The following is a 23,848-nucleotide window of genomic DNA, read 5'->3' on the forward strand; positions in this document are numbered from 1 at the left end:
TGTGATGTAATTTAATTTGTCACTTCAACTGATTCACTTAACAGCCAGGCATGTCTTTATATAAAAAGTCTAAGAAATGCCATTAGGATACCATTACAATAGTACTATGCTAAAGAAACCAGTATAACTGTTAGCTGTAACAGTAGCATTACCATAACAGCAACATAAAAGATTTGAATCAAAACATTCAAAGTTATCCTGGTATTGATACAGGGTACCATGGTACAGCAATTAGTGTGTAATAGTTGGGATAACATTATTTACATTATTGAGTATTTTGTATTTGTATAGAATAATAACACTGCTGCAAATGCCCAGGTAACATGGACCACTGCAGTCACTTATCTATCCCTGGAAGCAGCAATGATCTAATTGAACCTAAACTTAAATCCATAATTGAATTGTACATCACATTTATTCCTTATAATTTAAAATGTTGAAAATGTGGTTGGCTATTTGGCAGCATTTGACACCTGAATGAGTTGTGACATCGAATAGCCATCTAACATCTATTTTCATAAACACAAAAAGGTTTCTTTTATTGTGAAAAATGACTTTATTTTGTTATTTTCTCAGAGTGTAGGGGGACTCTCAATAATTTCTAAAGACTTGTTGGAGAATCTCCATTTTATTTAGATACAATTCATTTTTACATTGTCCAACATTTACCATTTAATCTTAACACTGTAATGCCATCAGATTCATACTTAATCAAAGCTAATGTCTTGAACATATACATTACTAAACTTTTTGTGATAATAGTCCAGAAATCACGACATCTGAACCAGATACTGTAATTGGAAACTGGAAAACACAGTGTAGTTCCCAATGCTTGAATTTTTCTTTTTTCAAAGAGGTTACCATGAAGCCCATAATGAATTGAAATGTGAGAAGACCCAGTACAGTCACTACTGTAAACATGATAATACATTTATAGTTGTACTAACCATTAAATAAGTAAAAAGGTAGAAGTTATTTATATGCAGTACCAAATAACTACAAACACAAAACGTTAGTTTACCTACCGTAAACCTGATTCCCTGAAAGAGAAGATGGCCACCAAAACATCATTATGGGAAATATGCTATTGGTAGGTGTCACTGAGCTCTCTCTATCAAAGGCCCTCTCCCATAGGTGACCCCCTCGGTCCCGCCTACCGAGGATACTTAACCGTCACTCAAGGGAGACTCTCTCTCTTTTTGCGATGAAACCGTGATGTCGACCGATGCAACCTCGCGGTTGGTGGCCATCTTCTTTTTCAGGAAACCAGGTTTACGGTAGGTAAACTAACATTCCCTTTCAATTCGAAGATGGCCACCAAAACATCGTTATGGGAAATGTGTACCAGAGCCGTCGCGAGGGAGAAAAGAACCGCAGAATACGAGGGATGCTTAGTCCTGCCTGACCAAGGTTAGTGGTGCGAGATTGCAAACTCAAGGACCCTACTGCCCACAGAGGGCAATGAGGGATCTACCACATTCAGGCAATACCTGGAAAAAGTATGCAGGGTAGCCCAGCTAACCACATCACAAATCTTAGCCATGGAGACACCTCGAAAGAGGGCCCATGATGTAAGTACACCTCTTGTGGAATGTGCGGCTACCCGCCGAGGCTGTGTCTGCAATCCAATGCAACAGTCGCTGCTTCGAAAGGGGCTGTCCCAGGGTCAGTGTTCCATGGCAGACAAAGAGCTGGTCAGACTGACGCAGCCCTCTCGTCCTATCCACATAACATCTCAATGCCTGAACAGGGCAGAGAAGGTTCAACTTCCTATCCTCCACCGAAGTAAACGGTGGAGGATGAAAGGACTCTGGTTCCACAGACTGATTCATGTGGAAGGCTGTAACCACCTTGGGGAGAAAAGCAGGGTTTGCACGCAGTGACACTCTGCTACCATCATCCCAAATACACATGCAGGAGCTATGTACAGACAGTGCCTGCAGCTCACTAACCCGCTTTGCAGAGGTGATAGCCAAGAGGAAGGCTGTCTTCATGGACAGGTGCTTCAACTCAATGGAGTATATAGATTCAAACGGGGCCTGCGTGAGAGCCTCCAGTACAATCTCAATGCTCCATTCGGGGAGAGTAGCCCTCCTAGGACGGTGCAATTGCCGAGCACCTCGGAGAAACCAGGTAGCCAGAAAATGCGCACCCAGGGACACTGAGTCAACGGGGGCATGGCAAGCAGAAATAGCCACTAGGTATGCCTTCAGTGTGGAAGGTGATCTACCAGCCTCAAGCATATCTTGCAGAAACTGCAAGATGACAGGCATGGGACAGGAGATTGGATCATGACCGTTAGTATGGCACCAATCTTGAAAATATTACCGTTTATACGTGTACAGCGACCTAGTGGAATGCGCCCTAGCATTCTGCAGAGTACCCATGACCGTGTCTGACAGCCCTAAGGCTGACCAGCTGTCCCTTTCAGGGGTCAGTCCCACAGCTGGAGCCTGCCCAGCTCAGGTGCCAAAGTGTGCCTCTCGCCTTGCTGAGGAGATCCCGGCAAAGTGGGATCTCCCTGGGCGGGCGTTTCAATAGCTGGCACAGGGTTGAAAACCAGATTCTAATGGGGGCCACTAGGAGAACTGATGCCTTCTCTAACCGGGCCTTTTCGAGAAAGGCCAGGAGTCATGGCAGAGGCAGGAATGCTTAAAGGAGTGCTCTGGGCCATACTTGGGCTAAGATGTCAACGCCGAGTGGCCCGCCGCAGCAATGGAGGGAGTACCACAGGGGGCAATGATTTGTCTCCGCCGAGGCGAAGAGGTCAACCTGCACCTTTCAAAACCGTCCTAAAACACACTCCACCACCTGATGCGGGCCCTCCCTCGAGAGGAAATCCGCTGCCAGATTCTTCACGCTGGGAACATGCGTCGCCCGAGGGACAGCAGATTCCGTTTTGCCCAAATCAAAAGCCTGAAGGCTAGGCGACCGGGGACCGAAGGCTACCCTGGTGGTTGACATATGGGATACATTGGGATGTAAGCGGAACGCATTGAGGCATGCCTGTAGCCGGCGCATGTGCAATAAACCCAGCTCGATGGCTGATACCATCAGACCCAGTAGTTACTGGCACAAAACAAGGGGGAACCCTCGATCCCTGTCGAAACAGGGAGAGGTGGTGCTGGAGAGCTGCTATCCTGTCGTCCGACAGTTATGCACCAATCATAGTGGAGTCCAGCCAGATCCCCACATACGTTATGCACTACACCGGCGTCATCCGATTCTTGGCATTGTTGATGGTGAGGCCCAGCCTCGCTAGATGCTCCGTCACCAGCACAGTGTGGGCCACCGCTCCCTCTTGTGACTGGGAACAGATAGGCCAGTCATTGCGGTAGTTCATCACTCTGACCCCTTGCAACCGCAAGAGGGCTAGGATAGCGCCTACGCACTTTGAAAACATATGGGGAGCTAGGGAGAGGCTGAACGGCAGCAAAGAAAACTCGTACATGCTGTCTTGAAAGGCGAAGCAGAGATATTTCCTGTGCTGTGGACGAATGGGAATGTGAAAACATGCGTCCTGCAAGTCCACCATCGTAAACCAGTCGCTGGGCCTGACAGACTGGAGTATGTGATGATGAGTCATCATTCGGAACCCTTTCTGTTTCAGAAACCGGTTGAGGAACCGCAAGCCACCGTCCCTCTTCGGCACCAGAAAATATCTCGAGTAGAATCGCTCTCCGAGAAAGGTGGGATCTACGAGATGAATGGCATGCTTGTCCAGCAAGGTTGCCACTTTAGTCTGGAGCCCCGAGTCCTGAAGCAGTCGTGAGGAGGAGGTCCCAAGTGAAACTGAAACACATAACCGTATTGTACGGTTGCGAGCACCCACACATCGAAGGTGCAAGTGCGACAGTAGTGCAGCTGTTGTGCCGTGAATTGGGTTTGAGGTCGCCAGCATTCAGGGGCCCTGCTGGGACTGAGGCAGGGCTAGCAATGGCAGTTGCCTAGGGAGGATGCTCTGGAACGGCCTTCTAGGGTGTTGCTGCGTGGGCTGGCTATGGCCAATCCCACCACTTTGTGGGAGGGTCCTGCCTCTTGCCTGAGATGAGGCCTGTAGGCGATGCCTAAGGTCACCTGGCGGGGCTGTGGGAACTGGCAATGTCCTGGTGACTGTTCATGTTGGGGTAGAGTGCCAGAGGCTCGACCTGCCCCGTGCCGGAGCGGGTGGATAGAGCAACGCGGCTACCTGTCTCGACGCATTGTGTTCCTGAAGAGACCGCTGCAGGATCTCCTCCGCTACTGGGCCAAAGGTATGGCCTGGTAATATGGGTGCGTCCAATAGCTCGGCCTTATCAGTGTTAGGCACCTGGGCCTGCGACAGCCACAGCTGTCTGCACGCGACCACTAGATCCACTAGACTCCGGCCTAGGGTCTGCTCCTGCAGGCCGGAGAGCTGGAGCAACTTATGCGACAATAATCGCAACTCCGTGGCCACTGGCTCTGGGAGCGGGGCATCACGTAAAATACCATCCAATACGCAACCAGCATACTGGATGTGTTCGCCAAGCGGGTACTCTGGGCCCCCGCCACGTAAGCCCTCCGGTCGTGTTTCTCCGTAACCCTGCACTGCAGGTTCAGGCACACAGGGTCCCTGGGCATACCTCCTACCGGTGGAGCCTTAACCAAGGCTGCGATGGTGGAGTCCACAGGGGGTAACCCAGCCAGGTCCAGCTTCTCCACCCCCTCCAGTGAGGCCAGTGGAGAAGCGTGTCTCAACTGCGCCGGTGCTGTGGCTGGCTGGTTCCAAGAGGAGCGCACCTCCTACATAAAATCGTTGAAAACTGGGAAGGGTTGAGCTCGGGGAGCCACGTCAAGCAGTCGAAAGACGGAACGGCATGGCTCTCTCTGCGGGCACCGACCCTGACAGCAGCAGTGTGCTACTGATCGAGGCAACCTCGGAACTAGGGTCCGTTTCAGCAAGGAATTCAGGCTCTGCCTTGACCTCCATATCCAGAGGTGGCGATGGAGAGCGCGTTCTCGTACGAGCAAAGAGCCCTGCTCTCCCACGAAGGAGTCGGGGCGGTACAGTGACTTTGTCCAGGCACGGGGGGTGAGGGGGAAGCCACATTGGGGCCCATGGCCGGAGCCGGTGGTGCCTGCCTCTCCAAAAGCTCCATGATCCGACCGATCTGAGCTTTCATGTCCACAATATCCTGCGCCTGCTGGGACTTCTTCACCCATCTAGCCGTAGGCAACGGGGAGTGGCTGCGGGTAGACACCTGTGCACAGGGGATATCCCCGAAAGGGCTCTGTGACAGCGTCGGGAGGCGTGACTGGGAGGGGCCCGCTGCGGGGGACAAGGAACGCCCGAGTGCAATTCTCTCCAGGCGATTAGCGAGCATGCAGGGCTGAAAAACTGCGGAGGGCTAAGGAGGCATGCTTGGGGCCTAAGCACTGTGCACACATGTTGTGCCTGTTCTCCTGTGGGATATTAGTCCCACAGGTCTCACAGGCATGGAAGCCAGCCCTGCCCGTCATAGCACGGAATGGTATAATGTGCACCGTTTGCACCAAGCACTACGTGCACCGCATGCACCGTGCAGCACCAGTATAATGTGCACTGCATGCACCGAGCTCCGCAGACACTGTGTGTCGTGCAGCACCGGGTATAATGTGCACCGTTTGCACTGAGGTCCGCATGCACTGAGCACCATGCAGCGCCAGGCACCACACGCACCGAGTAACGTGCAGCACTGGCGCGCTTGTCTGTATGGGTACAGCGAGTCAATAAGCACCATGCGCACTGTGGTACTGAAGTAGCACGGGCAGTCTTATGAACCGCGGTATTAAAAAACACCGGGGCGGCTATGCATGGTGTCTACCCTGACCGCGTGGTCACATACCTGAGCAGCGCGTAGCATACAACAGAGGGACAGGGTCAAAGCCGCGGCGAGCAATTAACTTTCACAACACAGTAATGCAAAACAGTTTTAAAATACAAAAACTGTTAAAATACTCCAGGACAGATGGGGGAGAGCACACTGTTTGTTGATTGTGAGACCTACACACGAGGTGAAGGCCAACGCAGTCCGCATACGTCTCAACTCAACTATGAGGAAGCCTCAATGAGGAGTATATGGCTGGTCCATCTGTAAGCAGCCGCACTATGGCTAATACTCTGCGCAAGCACGGGGACACGCAGCTACAATCAAAACAAGGCCCGACCTGCGGCCCGCAGGTGGCTGGTGAACTAACTCAACAGTGGGGCAAGGCAAGCCCAGCCCAATGGAATAACAGCGCTCTCCCAAGTAAGAAAGGGTGAAGAACACACACAATTCTTAACAATAATACTTACCGTACTAAGACAGACACACAAAGAGATGCAGCCTGACATGCGGTTCGAGCAGGTGCTGATAGCTAGAAACAGAATAAAATGGCTACGAATTAAAACTACTGATTTCAGGAAAAGCAGCGAAGGCCAGCTTTCAGCACAAAGTGCAGGGGAACTAGCAGTAGCTTACGTAGCGCTTTTTAGAAGACAAAAGGGGGACTCACTGAGGGGAGAGGGCCTATCCGCAGCTTTGATAGAAAGAGCACAGTGACACCTACCAATAGGCAGGCGTATATCCCATAACAATGTTTTGGTGGCATTCTTCGAATTGAAAGGGAACAATCAGTTTAACACATTTAATAGTCCCACTAAACAAACAAAAAGCAGTCATATATCTTACAGGACTTTTGAGCAGTAAACTTACATTTTAGAATCTATGATATTTGATTTATGATTTGATTAAAGCCTAACCTGTCAACCCCTCCATCTGTGTACTGAAATGTGTCTATTTATTTTTTGTTTGGTATTATAGCATATGTTTAGACAAATATTATAAGATATAGATACAATCAGACAGACTTATATTGTACTTTTAAAATGTGCATTTACTGCATGGCTGCCTGTCTTTTTAAGCATGTCATATGTCAAGATGCAGAAAAGCACAAACCAGATTTATAATGACAGGGAAGGGGAAACAATTAGAAATACTTTCTTAATACCCATGACCAGGCATGTACATTCAAATTTTGCTAAATACAGTTTGAACTTCTCTCAGCTGAAATACCATTAAACACAAAAAACGTTTTTTGTGTTTAATATTCTCACAGATTACCTGAGAGGTGACGTCAGAATCACGAAATGATGGAACACATCAAGACTTGGATTTGGTTGCACTCAGCATTTATTAAATTATTAAATTGAATAATTATTATATTTCATTTATTAAATGAAACAGACATAGAGCCAAAAACAAAACACGGACCAAACAGTAACAAGTATGATGAAATCTATACAGCAATTGTTTAGTTTCGTTTCAGCCTTGCATCTTACGTCCCGCCTATAACACTGTCCTCTGTGCAGCTAGACTGCAACTCTTTTACAATTATTAACCCCTCAGTCACCTTTTGCATGGGTTGCGTTACTGACAGCTAACTAAACACTAAGTAGCTGATCAGTCACGCATTCCCACGAGGTAATTTATAAAACAAAACCACACACTAACATGGCGGGCGGCACCTCGCTTATCCTGCATTTTAAATTATACATAATAATACACAAAATCATATGGGCTTTCCACCGGTGATCTATACAATAAATCATAATAATAATAATAATAATAATAATAATAATAATAATAATAATAATAATAATACACCGAGGGCTATTGCTATTTATTTTTTTTAAGAAAAATTCTCTACTATTGTAACAAACATTCCCAAGTAAGACCACATTTTACATACATTACACACATATGCATAGATTTCTATACATACAAGAAGCTATTAGTAGGATATTAAATTTTTAACAATTTTTAAAAACATGAATACTTTAGTTAAGTTTATATTAGACTCGCTATCTGATTGATTACACTGTGTAACAATTTTTTTTTTTTTTTTTTTTGGTTCCTAGGTGTTATTTCCTAATTGCTTATGCCTCAAAAGTATAGAAAATGGCTAGTATTCCCCCACAAACTTTGCTATATTTTGACATTTACCTATTTTCAAGAACATTTCAGATATATTCAGTGCTGAGTAAACTTGGAGTAACTTCTAGAACTTTCTAGAACTTTCCAGTAATATAAATAGTAGTATAAATACAGGGGCCTTAAGCCCACCAGTTCAGTTTAGTTCCAGCTGCCTGAGTGGATACATATCTGCATTTTTCTGAGATGGCATCAAGAGGCTGCAATGGTGGCATTACTGATGGGTCTCCAAGGCGGTTTTACCAAGTTTCCCTGCTATCTTTGCCTTTGGGACAGCAGGGACACGAAGGCGCACTACCACAGGCGGGATTGGCCACAGTGGACCGAGTTCTCTGTGGGGAGGAACAACGTCAAGTGGGAGCCACTGGTGGACTCCCAGAAGGTGCTGATGCCACCACTGCACATCAAATTGGGCCTTATGAAACAATTTGTCAGAGCTCTAGATAAGGAGTTGGCAGCCTTCAAGTACCTTCAAGACTTCTTCCCTAAGCTTTCTGAGGCAAAGGTCAAAGCCGGTGTCTTCATCGGACCACAGATAAAGAAGATCCTGGAGTGCAATGAATTCCCCAAGAAGCTCACTAGTAAGGAGAAAGCAGCTTGGAACAGCTTTGTCGCAGTGGTTCGGGGCTTCTTGGGCAATCACAAGGCCGAAAACTATGTGGAGCTGGTTGAGACTCTGGTGAAGAAATACGGCACAATGGGCCGTAGGATGTCCCTCAAAGTCCATATCCTTGATGCTCATCTTGATAAATTCAAGGAGAACATGGGAGCGTACTCGGAGGAGCAAGGCGAGCGCTTCCACCTGGATATACTGGACTTTGAATGTCGCTACTAAGGACAGTATAACGAGAACATGATGGGAGACTACATTTGGGGGCTGATTCGTGAAAGTGATTTACAGTATAATCGTAAATCTCGAAAAACTACTCACTTCTAAATCTTTTGTGGTCATTTTTGTATTACTTTAGTATAAATACATGTTAATTTGGATTCATATGTTGTTTTTTCTGACTTTATGTGAACGAAAAGACACAAATTCGCCTGTTTTCTCATTGGAAATAGGTAAATTTCAAAATATCACTGTCCTGGTCACAAAAGCAAAGTTTGTGGGGAATAATAGCCATTTTCTATACTTTTGAGCAATTAGGAAATAACACTTACTACCCAGGAACAAAAATTGTGTTACATAGTGTTATTAACACTGTTGGTGGTGGAGCCCTGCTGCGCATGCATAACTTTTTAGCTAGCAAAAATAAACTGCATGCATGTAGAAAAATTAAAACAACTCACTAAATACTTTATAAATATTTCCGCTTCTAAAGAAAGGCACTCTGAGTCAGTGAGTACTATACGCCTGCTGGGTATGGTGTTTATTTTAGCGCAAAAGAAAAACTTGACTAATTTGTCAAAACTAATTTTTATCGAGTTTCTGTAACTTAAAAACTACAGCACGGATTTTCATGAAACTTCTGTCACACGGACACGCAATGCTGTCCCAATCTGTTTTGAAACGGCAGAGAAAACATACCCCTCAAAATCGAGTTTAAAAAAGGCTCTGCCAGCCGCTCTTACCTACAATAGAGTTTAAAGCAGTTATAACTGACAATGTTAAACGATATATTTAAGCGATAGTCCACCGATGCGGGCTCTACAGTGTGGTAGATGACCTTGACTGGAGTTATTCGTCCAGATCCGAAGGCGAGGGCGCTAACGATAGTCAAGCTCACCTAACACACGGTAGAGCCCGCATCAAGAGGGCTCTATCGCTTTTTGAAAACTATTTATTTCTTTATTTTCTCTTTAAAAAAAAAAAAAAAAAAAAAAAAAACTTTAAAAACTATATTTTCGCCAGGCAACATTCCGCTGAGGAAAATAGTTGTTAATAATAATAATAATAATAATAATAATAATAATAATAATAATAATAATAATAATATTATTGTTAAGGTATGTATTTATTGGGGTCTTACTCTTTCTTAGTATAATTTATCTGGACATGTACAATCGTTGAATAGTCCATGTTGCACTGAGTCTGACTCGAAACTACTTGTTGGAGACGCGGCGTCATTCAAGCTGGCAGGGAGTGGAATGGCTGGGACGCAAAGAACTGAACGTTTGATGGGCTAGTTTTGAGGGAGGGTGTTGTTTGGATCTATCAGATGACAGAATTGTGGACCAATCGTGTCTTTCCTGCTGATTTGCTGTCCGGTAGCTGCGAATTGAGCCTTCATTACGGTGACTTTTCACAGACTTGACTTCCTTTGTTTCTAGTCCAGCGTCAGAAAGTATGTTTAAGTAGCTTTTTGTGTTATCAGAGTAGTTGTAGATTAGAATGTTAAGGGAAAAAGCTGGTATTTATGTGCAGATTGATTTTAAAATGTAATTCACAGTTAAGCACTTCAATGTTCCAACGGGCATCTATGCAAAATAGAAGCCCGCTAGAACTAGAAACACACACACACACACACACACACACACACACACACACACACACATATATATATATATATATATATATATATATATATATATATATATATATATATGTGTGTGTGTGTGTGTACACTGCTTAATGTTAAAGCTTCTCCACTGGTAGGAGATTGCAAGCCAGCTAGTAATGATAAAGTATTCAGTATTGGGTTGCTTTAACCCTGACTTAATTGCATTCCTATAATGCACTACGCATATCTGTTTTGAGCATAAACATGGCTAATTTAATAATCAACAGCTCTATTTATGCTATTACCAACACACAGTTATTTCATGCAATCAAAGTAGTAGCCAGTGAATATACTGTAACTACTAAAGACTGGTTTGTAGATCTATGTCTCTTCTTCTTCTTCTTCAAAAAAAAACCTAACAAAAAAAATGATGTCACACATAATCTATCTATTACATCTGTTAATGTGTTTGCATCCTTTTTGAAGAGCTTAACAATATGCAAATTTACACTCATTTGCAATCCATGAACACCTATTTCATTGTGCTTTGGGTGGAATTGTACAGTTAATGGCTGACACTGAGATATATATATATATATATATCGTAATTCTATATATATATCTATATCTATATATATATTATATATATATATATATATATGTGACACCTGAGTTTTGTTAAGTGTTATCATTAGCATCATGTGGTTTGTTGTAATCTGTAACACATTTTGGACGTCACTCCCTCTAGTAATGTCCTCAGGTTTTAGTGTTGTAAAAATTTACATTTTTGGTTGATTGCTGAGTCTGAAATCTGTAGATGGTTGGCGATGACGAAACGAGACATTTACCATTTCTGCACTTAATAAGTTAAGATAAAGTCGTAAATTTACAATAAAGCTAAATGTAGATGTCTTTATCAAAATTGTAATTAAAACAAAGGTCGAAGTTAATAACATAATTTTTCATTTTGCTATGTTTTTATTTAGAGTATTTTATTTTTAAAATACTGATAACCCTATGCATAGGATGACATCTATACACAAGAGGTATAGGAATGTTTGGAAATGCTGCACTGTGATTGGACGATTTCTCATATTGCATTAATATGGCAGATTAAAAATAAAATATATACATATGTCTTAGTCCTGAGGACTCAATTGATTCTCAAAGCTATTTAATGTACTCAAACATTTTGTTTAAAATAAAATAAAAAACAACCAAACAGGTATGATAACTTTACTGGTTTTTCCTTGTAGAAAGGAATGCACACATTACTATTTGGAGCTTTGAGAAGCTAGGGGTGGATTAAATCTAAATTCTTACAGCTTTAGCTAAGGTGGGAGAAATGTTAATATTAAAACAAACATTCTCATGAAGTGTGTGTGTGTGGGGGGGTAAAAGTAAGTTTAAATTATATCTCTCCTCCAATTTTGTGACGCCTTTAAATGTCATTAATTGTCTTGATTTGATACTGCATAATTTTTGCAACTTTTCAAAAGGCACATCAGTCTTAATTTTAAATGTAATCTACCGCCTAGCATTAGAGTATTTTGTTTTGTTAGTGTGTATGTGTTTATTCACTTGGCTCATATAGTTACATAGCCTGAAAGGTGAAGTTGTTTCAGTAATTTCAAATGCTTTCTGTCTTGAATATGATGTATACAATCCTGAGCTTACATGAGCTCAATCAGGTCCAAACCCAGACACAAATACATTAGCCTCCGTGTTCAGTGTCTATCGAATTTCTGACAGATGTTTTCTTTAATACATTTTGTCATTTTAACAAAATGTATTATTTTATTATTTCTATTTTTTTTATAGATATACTCAGTTACACATGTCCAAAGGAGACACCAAACAACTCTGTATAATAAAAGAAACAAAAACATTAAAATATTGCCTGAAAACAAAACTAAAGTCAACATCTCTCATCTGTAGTGTGTGTTCATCTTCAGCTTTGCAAACTGATGAGAACAAATAAAAACATAAAATATATGGCACTAAAGTATAGGACCTTTGTATACAGGACAACTTACATAACAGAACTGCTGTACTAGCTGTGTGAAATCATATCAACTGAGTCCAGCTGGGCCATATTCATAAAAGTATAGTGTTCCAGTAAATGCATTGAAGCATTTATTAATAAGGCCCAAAAACAATAAAAAATAAACAAAGCAAAAACAGTTACCGTAATTTAAAAAGTCTGTACTAATATTTGTGAATACTGGAAAATTACTTTCTGGTATAAGGAAGGACTAAATTCTACAATCATATTCTACCAGAAATAAACAGGAATATAAAGTTAACACATCTCATGACAGGTTTTTCTGTACAAGTACACATCAAATAGTTTTGCAGATTGCAGAGCTTCTAAATCTTCTGAAATAATAAATACAGGAAGTTTAGGATTTGCTTTGAGGGCTGTTATCAACTCTAAAAAAGAGAAAAGAAAAGATATAATTAGTAAGGGCACCATGTTGCATATTATATATGTTGCATATATTGAAATATGCTGTATTATCTACTAGTAAGTAATAATGTAGCTTATGAAGCAAAGCACAACAAATCCTCAAGCAGAAACACCATCAAAATGGTTCCCTTTCAATTTGAAAATAACCATCATGTATGGGATATCGCCCCCAGGCGGCAGGATTTAACTGAGCTTATGTGAAAGCTGCCGATAGGCTGGTGCATGCACTGATGTCTAAGCCTGCCCCCCCTTGTTGGGTTAGAATACCCAGTGCACACAGCATCACGTTCTCCTTTGCTTTCAGTCAGGTAGCTATAAGCACGTAAGTATTTTTCTGTCTGAGAATCACTTACATTCTTGTATTAACACTGTTGTACTCGTTTTAGCTTTAAGCTTGGGAAGCTGGCTACTGCCCCTTGCCTGAGTTGATTCAGTGTTAGCTTGCTGACTGATTAAAACAATTTTGTTTTACACTTTTCACTCTTGCTCTTACTAAGTGTTTCTATCCGTGTTGGCCTTCGGCCGCCCATCTTTTTTACATGTTAATATTATTATTAATATTGTTTATTTTTTTGGTTGTCTTGTTTTTTTGATCTGTTCTCTCCTTTATAGTAGAATAGATCTTAGCAGAGGTACGCTGCGCGTTCTGCCTACTAGGCCACGCATTGCAGCCTCAGTCTTGAGTTTCAAGCAGCCCAGAGTTGGAGCTTGCTTGTCAGCTAGCACAGTAATATCACCAGCGGCTTATACTAACTCGCCGCGTGGTCGCTCCTAGCTTAGCTACGCGTTGTGCATTGGCTATAGTACCCCTGCATTAAAAAAAAAAAATAAGACAACTACCACAAACATATTTTTTGTTGTGTATACATTACTGTATTGTATTAAAAACCATACAGACCTAGCACCTTAGGCCTTTGGCCTGTGTTTTAGAGCATTGTAGGTAAGTATAGTACCAGTACCCTTCAGACTTGCCCGTTGTTGGGAGTGTTTACATTCTTGAGCACATCACCAGCACCCAGCAATCTGCTTGCGGGTCAGCTGACGCTCAGGCATCACTCGTGCAAAGCGTTCCAATGCTCTTGGTGAACAGCGCTTCGACATTCTACGCTCTGCATGCTAGTGCTTGGCGCTTCGGCTCTCGGTGCTTGGTGCTTCGGGCCTGGGTGCTTGCGCTCCAGCGCTCATGTACTCGACGCTCGGTGGACGCACTCAGTGCACGCACCGACACTATCGGGGTTGACAAATGATCCTGCGTGTCCTAACAGGCAATGCAGGACTAAGGAGGTGCACCTCAAGAAGGGATATTTGGCGGCAACGGAGGCAGTCAGGTTATCTAATGTTGCTAGCCTGTTAACAGTGTATCAGGCGGCAATTATTAAGGACCTCCCAGACCGACCCTCAGTGTTCCTTCGAACTGAGTTTGGGTTAGTTGCCCAATTATTGATCAAACTGGCCCAGTTGAATGCTAGGGCACAGGGACGGAGCATAGCTTTGTTGGTGATGACTAGAAGGCAAGCGAGAGCTCAAGAGCCTGACAAGGTTCCCCTATTACACCGGGGCACACATTTGGCCCAGCAGTGGAGGACATGCTCCAACGATCTGCTAAAGTCTGGGAGGCTTCTAAGCAGATGGCACAAATGTGGCCGCATTGGGGTTTCCAGCCAAAACGCCCACAACAACAGCAGCAGTGGCGTAGGACACCACCACACCAGCCAGCTCACCCAAAATGTAGAAAGCCCTCACCTGACAATAGGTTATTTCGACCATTCAGAATACGAGAGCGCCCTCTACTAGGTCCCAGTGGCAATTGTTTCAAGATTGGTGTCTAGCAGGGGGCTATGACCCAATATCGTGTCTAATGGCAGTAATACTACAGTTCCTTCAGAAGCTTTTAGATGAAGGGAAATCTCCCTCTACACTGAAGGTATATTTAGCCGCCATATCAGCTTGCCATGTACGTATTGACGGGTTGTCACCAGGATGCCATTTTTTGGCATCTCAGTTCCTGAGGGGCGCAAGCACTTGAGACCTCCAAAACGGACCAGCTTACTGTCGTGGAGCCTTGATGTGGTGCTAGAAGCCCTTACCAAGAGTCCATTTGAGCCTCTCAACAATGTGGAGTTGAAGCTCCTGTCCGTAAAAAATGTGTTTTTACTAGCTGTTGTTTCAGCTAAATGTGTCAGTGAGTTACACGCACTACCAGTGCATCCCTCTTGTACTTCTAGGGTCTAGGGTCTCCATACGTCTTAATCCGGCTTTCTTGCCGAAGGTTATATCTCAGGCCCACGTGAACCAGTCGGTGGAGTTGATGGCGTTCCATCCTCCCCCTTTCTCTTCCCTAGAGGAAGAACGGTTACACACGCTCTGCCCAGTGTGGGCATTACGATGTTATATTGACCGTACACGAGGTGTGAGGCAGACACAGCAGTTGTTTGCGTGTCATGGTTCCAAGACCTTGGGGCAGGCGTTATCAAAACAACGTCTTTCCCCTTGGATAGTGGATGCTATTAAGTTAGCATTTGAATCTGCAGACCCTCTGCAGCCAGGGCAGTTGAAGGCACATTCCACTATGGGAATGGCGACTTCCTGGGCCCTCTTCAGAGGTGTGCCCATGTCTGAGATTTGCACTGCAGCCAGTTGGGCTACACCGCATACATTTACAAGGTTCTACAGATTAAATGTGCTGGGTTCGTCTGCTCCATCATTCGGAGCATCTGTGTTAGACTCTCTCATGCCACACAATACGGACATGTAGAGCGATTAGTATTCTTGGTGGTGACAATTCTACCGTCGGACAGGTGTCATTTCGAGCATAGCCACTGAGGCGCTGCTCCGCACACGCGTAGAGGAATGCCTATGCAGTTGCGTTATGATGTAAGACTGTTCTGCTGCCGCGCTTACTCCCTCGCGACGGCTTGGGTACACTGTTCCCATACTTCCCCTACAAAATAACCATCAAGCCGCCAGGTCTCTTCGGAAGCTTTCATGGCCTGAAGCAAAGGAGAACGTGATGTTGCGTGCACTGAGTATTCTAAGCCGACAAGGGGGCGGGCTTAGATGTCAGTGCATGCACCAGCCTATCGGCAGCTTTGAGATAAGTTCAGCTAAATCCTTCCGCCTGGGGGCGATATCCCATACTCGATGGTTATTTTCTCTTTCAGGGAACCGGGGTTGCATTTGCAACCTATCGATATAATTAATGAAGAGAATGATATGGCTGAAATTAAATAAATACATATTATAGTAAATACAATAATGGCACAAGTGAGTCCCATGTTTTGTATTTTTACCAAAAGTGAATGGTTTTTCAATAGTAAAATGTACGGTACTGTATTTACTGCTAAAGTGCACACCTCGGTTTAATAAAAACTGTTCAGCTGTACCTGCATTCTATTGAAAATTGAAACTAAAGCAGTCTCAGATTAACCAGGGAGGGGGAATTGTTTTGAGGAAAACCTGCACAGAATCTTACAAAACTGCATATTTCAGACTGGCGTAGTAAATATGTACTGTAGAAGCGCAAGAGAGACAACATACTGTATATAATATTTGTTTTGTTTTGTTAGCTACAACCACTTTAAAGGAGATTAGCCTTCTGATGTCACCATTATTTTTGGTTAAAGTGACAAAAAATATTTTAGCCTGGGAACAGAACCAATGGTAATAATTACTAGAATACAGTTGAACAGTATTTACTCTGTACCCAGACAGCGGTCAGGGTTGAATATTGGGCTACTCATATTGTTGGTGCAACAGAGTGATAAAAATGCAAAGTTGAAGTTTTGTCTATTCCTGTTCTGAATTTTTATTAAACACTTTTAAATCTTGCTTTTGTACGTACATGCTTAACAGTACCAACATCTTATTTAGCATCTTAAATCTGATGCAGAGCAATGGGTTTTACAGAGAAATGGCAAGCATGCTTGGTATAGCAGGACCACTCAGGAGAGATGTGTGATAAATGTTTCACCTTACAGTATGAAAACAATGCTGCACTTTCTCTTGTTGTGCATATGTTGTTTTCCCACACACCATCACAGTTTTAAAAGGAAAGTGACAGGATGTGATGACTGAACCAGAAAATGATTCAAAAATAACAAATGAGTTAAGCTAACTATGATGTCATACAAATAACAAGTTGACTTTTACATTACTTAATACAGAAACAGTAACACACACCCAAGTCAACTTGGTCCTGGACCAATTAGACAAAAATGACTACAAAAGATTTAGAAGTGAGCAGTTTGTTGAGATTTAGGATTATACTGTAAATACAGTATAACGTAAATCTCAAAAAACTACTCACTTCTAAATCATTTGTAGTCATTTTTGTATTACTTTAGTATAAATACATGTTAATTTGGATTCATATGTTGTTTATGTCTTGACTTTATGTGAACAAAAAGACACACATTTGCCCGTTTTCCCATTGGAAATAGTGATATTTTGAAATATCACTGTCCTGGTCACAAAAGCAAAGTTTGTGGGGAATAATAGCCATTTTCTATACTTTTGAGGCATAAGCAATTAGGAAATAACACTTATTACCCAGGAACAAAAATTGTTTTACATAGTGTTATAGAACATAAATAAGTGTAAAAATAATAACAGACATGTAAGATGTTCCCTTTCTTATACTGGACAAATCAATCTTTAGCAGAAATATTTCCAATCTTTCATGCAGATGGTGTCTTTCTTCGTTGAGGACATTTTAAAGAAATGTGTCTATGCAGTGTGTTCAAGCATTTACTGGAAGGCAAACATTTGCAATATTTATTTTTAAGTAATAAAAAATATGTATATCACTATTATTTTAGAAATGGGCTGTAGATATTACATGGCAATGGGCATATTTCACAGAAATCACAAAATCCATGATAACTAAAAACAAATACACCCTTATCAATAGGCAGTTGATGTTTTCTGACTGTTCGCATAACTTGAACTATAAAGATGAAATTAAAGTTTCTTGTCATATTTACAAAGCTTTAGGACTTTTTATGAATAAAATAAAGGTTGAAATTCATGAAACCTCCATAGAGGTTAAATAAGCCTGGTTAAACATAAGAAGGCTCTGGCATTGGCTAGACTATCATATTATTCTAATTTAATTGAAACAAATAAAAATAACCCTAGATTTATTTTTGCTACAAATAGAAAATAGACAGATACATTAATGAATCCTTCCCCTAATAGTCCTACTTTGACACTGGTCCTCTCACAACTGCAATGACTTCTTACATTTCTTTTTAAAATAAAATACTAGACATCAGAAATGAGATTCTACAGACACCTTCTATTAAGGAGGACTCCAGCACAATTTTACCAACTACACCTATTAAGGCTACTGTGAGGGCTTTTTCTTAGACTAACTTATAGGAACTGACAGAGCTGGTTAGGCAAATGAGAGCTCAAACTTCTTGGTGATATTTGTCAATGAGCTTTTGGCATGTTTCTTTAGTGATTTTTGACCATTCATCAACACAAAATTGTTCCAGTTCATTCAAATTCTGAGGATTTCTCTTGTGCACAGCCTTCTCAACTCATACCAAAGATTTTCAATGGGATTTAGATCGGGACTTTGACTAGGCCATTCCATAACCTTGATTTTATTCTTTATAACCATTCTGAAGCAGATTTTGATGTGTGCTTTGGATCGTTATTGTGTTGAAACGTCCAGTTGCACTTCAAACCAAGTATTGTAGCGGAGGGTTTCAGATGATTGGCCATTATCTTTTGGTATGCTATGGAATCCATTTTACCATGTATTGGAAATAAATTTCCTGTGCCATTAGAGGAAAAAAGCCCCATAGAAGGATATTACCACCTCCATGCTTGACAGTAGGTATGATGTTCTTCTCTTTATATGCCAGACTTTCTCCAAACATAATGACTATCAGTGTGACCAAATAGATTTTTGTTTCATCACTCCATAAAACCTTTAACCAGAACTGATATCCATCATTCAAATGCTGTTTTGCAAACTTTAAGTGATTGTCCTTGTGAAGTTTTCCTAAGAGTGGCTTTTTCCTTGGCCTGCAACCATTGAGACCTTCACCATGCAATACTTGTCCTACAGTTGGCTACAGTGCCACTTGAGGCCAATTCACTTTGTTCTTCTACTTGTTCTTAGTGAAAGAACCTTCTTTCTTCCAGACCAGGGAGCATTGTGACACTACCATGAGTCTTGTACTTCTTGATAATAGAAACAATAGCTGAAATTGGGATACTCAAATGCTTGGAAATCGTCTTGTATTCTCCTCCAGCTTTTTTTGCCTATGGTCTTCAGATAGCTCTTTACTTTTTCCCATATTGACTTACTGGTAATAACAGCAATCATCCTATGCCTAACCCTTTTACACTCCCTAAGAATGTTCACCTACAATCCAACATTTTCTAGACTTTTCTAAAATTAGGTTCTACGTTATCATATTGACATTTCTAGCACCTTCTAGACAATGTGTGTGTGTGTGTGTGTGTGTGTGTGTGTGTGTGTGTGTGTGTGTGTGTGTGTGTGTGTGTGTGTGTATATATATATATATATATAGTGACAAAGTGAACTATAAAATATATGGGAAAGTGGTGGAGGGTGTGTATATTGGTCCAAGAGTGACAATGAGCCTGTATCCTCTCCACTGAATTTGGGTCACACAAGTAAATTGCAGTCTTTGGCTGCCACGTCAGAAAAGACTACAATTCCCAGAGTTCCACAGGGGCAACCATTTTGAGACAAAGGTTTTCTCCAAATAGGCAGCCATAAAAGAGCATGGTTTTTTCAAATGTGAGGGTGTGTAAAGGAGATGACAAACGGAAAGGCCGAAATAGATTCAAAGGTTGGTGTTCTACCTAAGGGGGAAACAATTATTGTCTAGTTTAAGGCATGTTTTTAGTTAGTCAGTAAACAGCTTAGCTGTCTGACCTGTAGAATGGAGAGTTAAAAGATAGCTATAAGGTTTAGGTAGCGCTCGGTAATAAAGAGCTAGGTTTTGTTTTGTTTATTTTGTTTACATTGTTGGAATTTGATTTGTGTGACTCTGGATAAAGAGAGCACCATCCTGAAATAAACATACAGGCCGCGCCCTGGTTAAAACAAAATACTGTGGTCCAGAGTGCTTGGTTCCCATCAGACTGTGTTCAAGACCCGAAAGGACAGTGACAAAACACCCCAGTCTGTCACTATATCCCTAAATCCCTTACTCTAAATCCCTTACTCCCTTATACAAGATGTTAGCACCTTTTTGAGTGAAAGGTGTATACAGTACAGTAGAGATGCAAGCTTAATTTCTTTGGAGTTTCGCCACTGATGATAGGAATGAGAATGTAAATATGGGAGCCTAGCTAACAAAGTTTAAGTTTTTTGCAGGTATCAGGCTTTCAAAGACTGTCCCCCACAGCTGTGATGAGCACAAATGGATAAAGGATCCTGTAGTGGCTTTGACAGACGCACTAAAGCAGAACCTGACCCAACTGTCACTCCTGATGGAAGCAGGCCGATCTTTGGGATACAAATTGAACATTTGTGAAACTGCAACAAAGTTAAAACATTGTAATAATTCTGTATGTGTTTTAAGGGATGTAAAGCCATAAGAAAAACTATTGCAGAAAAGGTAAAGCAAGCAATTATCTAATGTTAGAGGAAAGCTTGCCTGTGTACCGTTGTTATTGCAGTATTTCTTAGTTCTTGGAAACTGGCCAGACTTTAGACAGGGGCATTCCTTATCTGAGAGCTGGCGGTGCCAAGGTGTGGCAGTGTGCCCCTGCCCAAGTGTGCTGTTTTCTTTAAATCTTTTATTTCTTTTATCCAATAAAACACTAAGCGCAGCCATTGCACATCAGTTTCAACTCCAGAACTGTCTGTGTGTTCCTTCTGGGTATGTGACATCAGATGACTGGGGATGCTGCGGATGAAGTTTTATTCTAATTTTTTTCAAGAGGATTGTTTTTTTTTTTTTAAGTTTTTTTGTCTAAAGAGGCTTGTGGGTATTTTATAAGGGAAAAAAAAATGGGAAAGAATGACAGAAGGCAACAGCTGCAACACCAGCTGCAGCCAGAGGAACAGCAGTTAAGCTGGGGCATTCCCACACAAACTGTCCCTGGTACCCCTTAGGACAGCTACCCCAGCTATGCCCCATCTGTGGAGGTGGGGACTACGTGACCTGCTACCCTGTCCCTCAGGAGAGGGAGGAGCAGGGGCCGCCTCGGTCTCCACTACCAGCAGGGGGAGGAGGAGGAGAAGGAGGATCACCGAGGTTCCACCGAGCTGGTGCGGGCGATGTGAGGAAGGGGGACACAACTGGTCGGGATGCCCCTATGCCAAGCCTGCATTGTCTGGGGAGGCCAGCTCACCATTGTCCTTAAGGCCAATTCACCATCGCCCAGGGAGGCCAGTTCTCCATCAACCGGGGATGCCAGTTTGCCATCGCCCAGGGATGCTTCCAAGTCACTGCCCGGGGATGCCTGCACATCACCGCTTGGGGATGCCTCCACAACACCGTCCAGGGATGTCTGCAAGTCCCCACCCAGGGATGCTTGTTTGACATCGCAGGGGGAAACCTGTGCGCTACTGCAGGGAGAGGCATGCCCTCAAGGTTGCTTGCGGCTGACCTCCAGGGATTTGCTGCTGTTGGAAGAGCCAGCCTTGGAGCTGTCAGCCATTCCACTGACAGCACTGCCGCTGCCAAGATTGTCTCAGCTTTAGAGCTGTCAATACATCTGCTGACCGCATTGCCTATAGCAGCATTTCTGCTGCCGGTGTGTGTGCCCCCGCTGTCAGTTTTTCCGCAGCAAGTGTGGCTACGGGAGGAGGAACTCACCCCGCTGACAGCATTTCCACTGTCAGCAGTTACACTGACAGCATTGCTACTATCAGTCTTGCCACAGCCAGCCGTGGCAGTGACAACATTACAGCCCATGAACCCCTTGAATTCCTGTTCTTGGCCTGGGACTTTGTGCAGGACTTTTGGGATTTTAAGGAGGGAGATGGTCATTCAAGTCATGTCTGCTGGGCACAAGGGGGGAGATATGTGGCAGTGTTCTGCGCCCATGTGTGTATTATGTGTTATATGCTGCATGTGGTGTGTTTATGTTGATGTACAGGTATTGGTTAACGAGATATAAATGCATCTGTGTGGCATGAGTGATTTAAAATATAAAGTTGTATTTAGACACGGGGATTGCACAATCAGTTTACATGCATATAAAGTATGTAATAGTATGTGAGCACAGGGATTGCACATATTAGTTCACGTGCTGGGATTTAAGTGAATAATTAATTGATAATTGAATCCTGGCACATCTGTACATATAGAGGCACAAAGTGCTCTCTCAGGGTTGTGTGTTTGGTGAGCTGAGAACGGGTATGGAGAGGAGAATTAAGAAAAGGAAAAAAAAAATATTACAATTGCTATTTCGTGCTGGACCAACTTGATAAACATTTGTTTGTTTTGACTCAGTGTTTGTTTGTCCACTGTTTGTTTAGTGTTTTGTTTGTCTATTTATTTTGGCCTAAAGTGTCGTGTGCTGTTTTGTTTAAACTCCAGTACTGCCTGTCTGTGTGTTCCTTCTGGGTATGTGACGTCATCCATCAGACATCCTGTCACACAAAGCCTATAACCTTGGGAGGAAAGGCAGAAATGAGAATTTCTTTTAATTAACTTGAGAATGTGTTCACAGTTAGGTTTCTTATCAGAAAAAAGTCAACTTGATTTGGAAGCAGTCTTTAAAGAAATGCATTCAAATCTAATAGAAACAGAGTAACACTCTCTGGGAAGAATGAATATGTTTGGGTAAACTGAAACAGAATATCTGAACTATATATATATATAGAGAGAGAGAGGTGAGAGCCTCTGGTCTGGCTCAACAACGTCTGATCCCTCCAGCGGGAACATGGTAGGAGGCAGAGGGAATGTACGTGACGTCAGCCGACTGCGCCATGATGTCTGCAGTTTCAGGGGGAGCGGAGTAGGAGACCAGGGTAACAACTGTGCACAGTGATGCACCAACCTGGGCACTAGGTCCAGCACAGGGAGGTCCGGGCATTCTGTAGGGTGTAGGTGGGCTTCTCATCTCCTCCCCCTCCCCTTAGCCGACAGCAGCAACTGCTGTTCCACTGCAGATGATTCTTGCTCTTGCGGCGACAACTCTTGTTGCGGAGGCTGCAACTCTTGCTAGCAGCAGCTCCAGCTCCGACACCTCCGGTTGCGGCAACCCCCGTTCTTGTCTTCATACCAGTTTGGCCTCTTTATGTACTGTGGTGGCCTGATTGATCGCTTTGATCATCTCTTTTATGTCCATCTTTATTTCTGCTGGGTCCATATGGCTTTTTACCACTGCCACCATATGTGAGATTTCACTATTTTTAGGTTCGATTGCCCTTTTTAAATAGACCCGGACGCAGAGGATTTTTTAGGCACTTACGTGCAATGTTTATTATTTACAGAAATAAAATAAATTAAAAACAAAAATCTAACTCCCACATGGAGTACTAATTAAACTTTGTACTTTTTAATTCTAACTAACACCGGATGTCTAGCCATTTACCGATTAAAAAAACTATTTTACAAGCACACACAAAAAGGTTTACACACTACCTTTTTTTCCGAACCACACAGTTCTCTCTACACGAACACCCTCATTTCTTCACAGACAGCACAGAACAAACACTTTATCTGTTATATACCTGCCTATATATATATACTCATATATACTGCCTATATATCTATTATAATGATATATATATATATATCATTTGTCGTATATAATATATATATAATATATTAATCTATAAATATATATATATATACACACACACACACACACACATTATATATCTTACTCCTGTTCCACAGATGTAGATTCAGATCCATTTAGAAAGCTGCTATGTCTAGATAGAAGAAAAATTAAAAGGTAGGAGTAAGAATATAAATTAAACCAGTAGACAATCATTATGTACATAGAGCCAT

At 42.5% G+C, this 23,848-nt stretch overlaps 1 protein-coding gene across 3 annotated transcripts in view; it reads right to left on the minus strand.

Annotated features, from left to right (window-relative positions):
• Positions 1-11,354: 11,354 nt before the first annotated feature.
• The window catches only part of LOC121299211 (protein prune homolog 2-like), a 30,482-nt gene continuing 17,988 nt past the window's right edge, over positions 11,355-23,848 (minus strand). For 2 of the 3 annotated variants that reach the window (XM_041226854.1, XM_041226863.1), the window contains 2 exons: positions 23,722-23,769; positions 11,355-12,850 (listed from right to left, as the gene is read on the minus strand). In XM_041226854.1, the coding sequence (XP_041082788.1) occupies positions 12,820-12,850; positions 23,722-23,769 (79 nt within the window). In that variant the 3' untranslated portion in view covers positions 11,355-12,819. The remainder of the gene's footprint in view (positions 12,851-23,721; positions 23,770-23,848) is intronic. The other variant, XM_041226871.1, reaches the window with a different exon arrangement.

Source organism: Polyodon spathula, chromosome 2, assembly GCF_017654505.1.
Source record: "Polyodon spathula isolate WHYD16114869_AA chromosome 2, ASM1765450v1, whole genome shotgun sequence".
In the NCBI taxonomy this organism is placed as follows: domain Eukaryota; kingdom Metazoa; phylum Chordata; class Actinopteri; order Acipenseriformes; family Polyodontidae; genus Polyodon; species Polyodon spathula.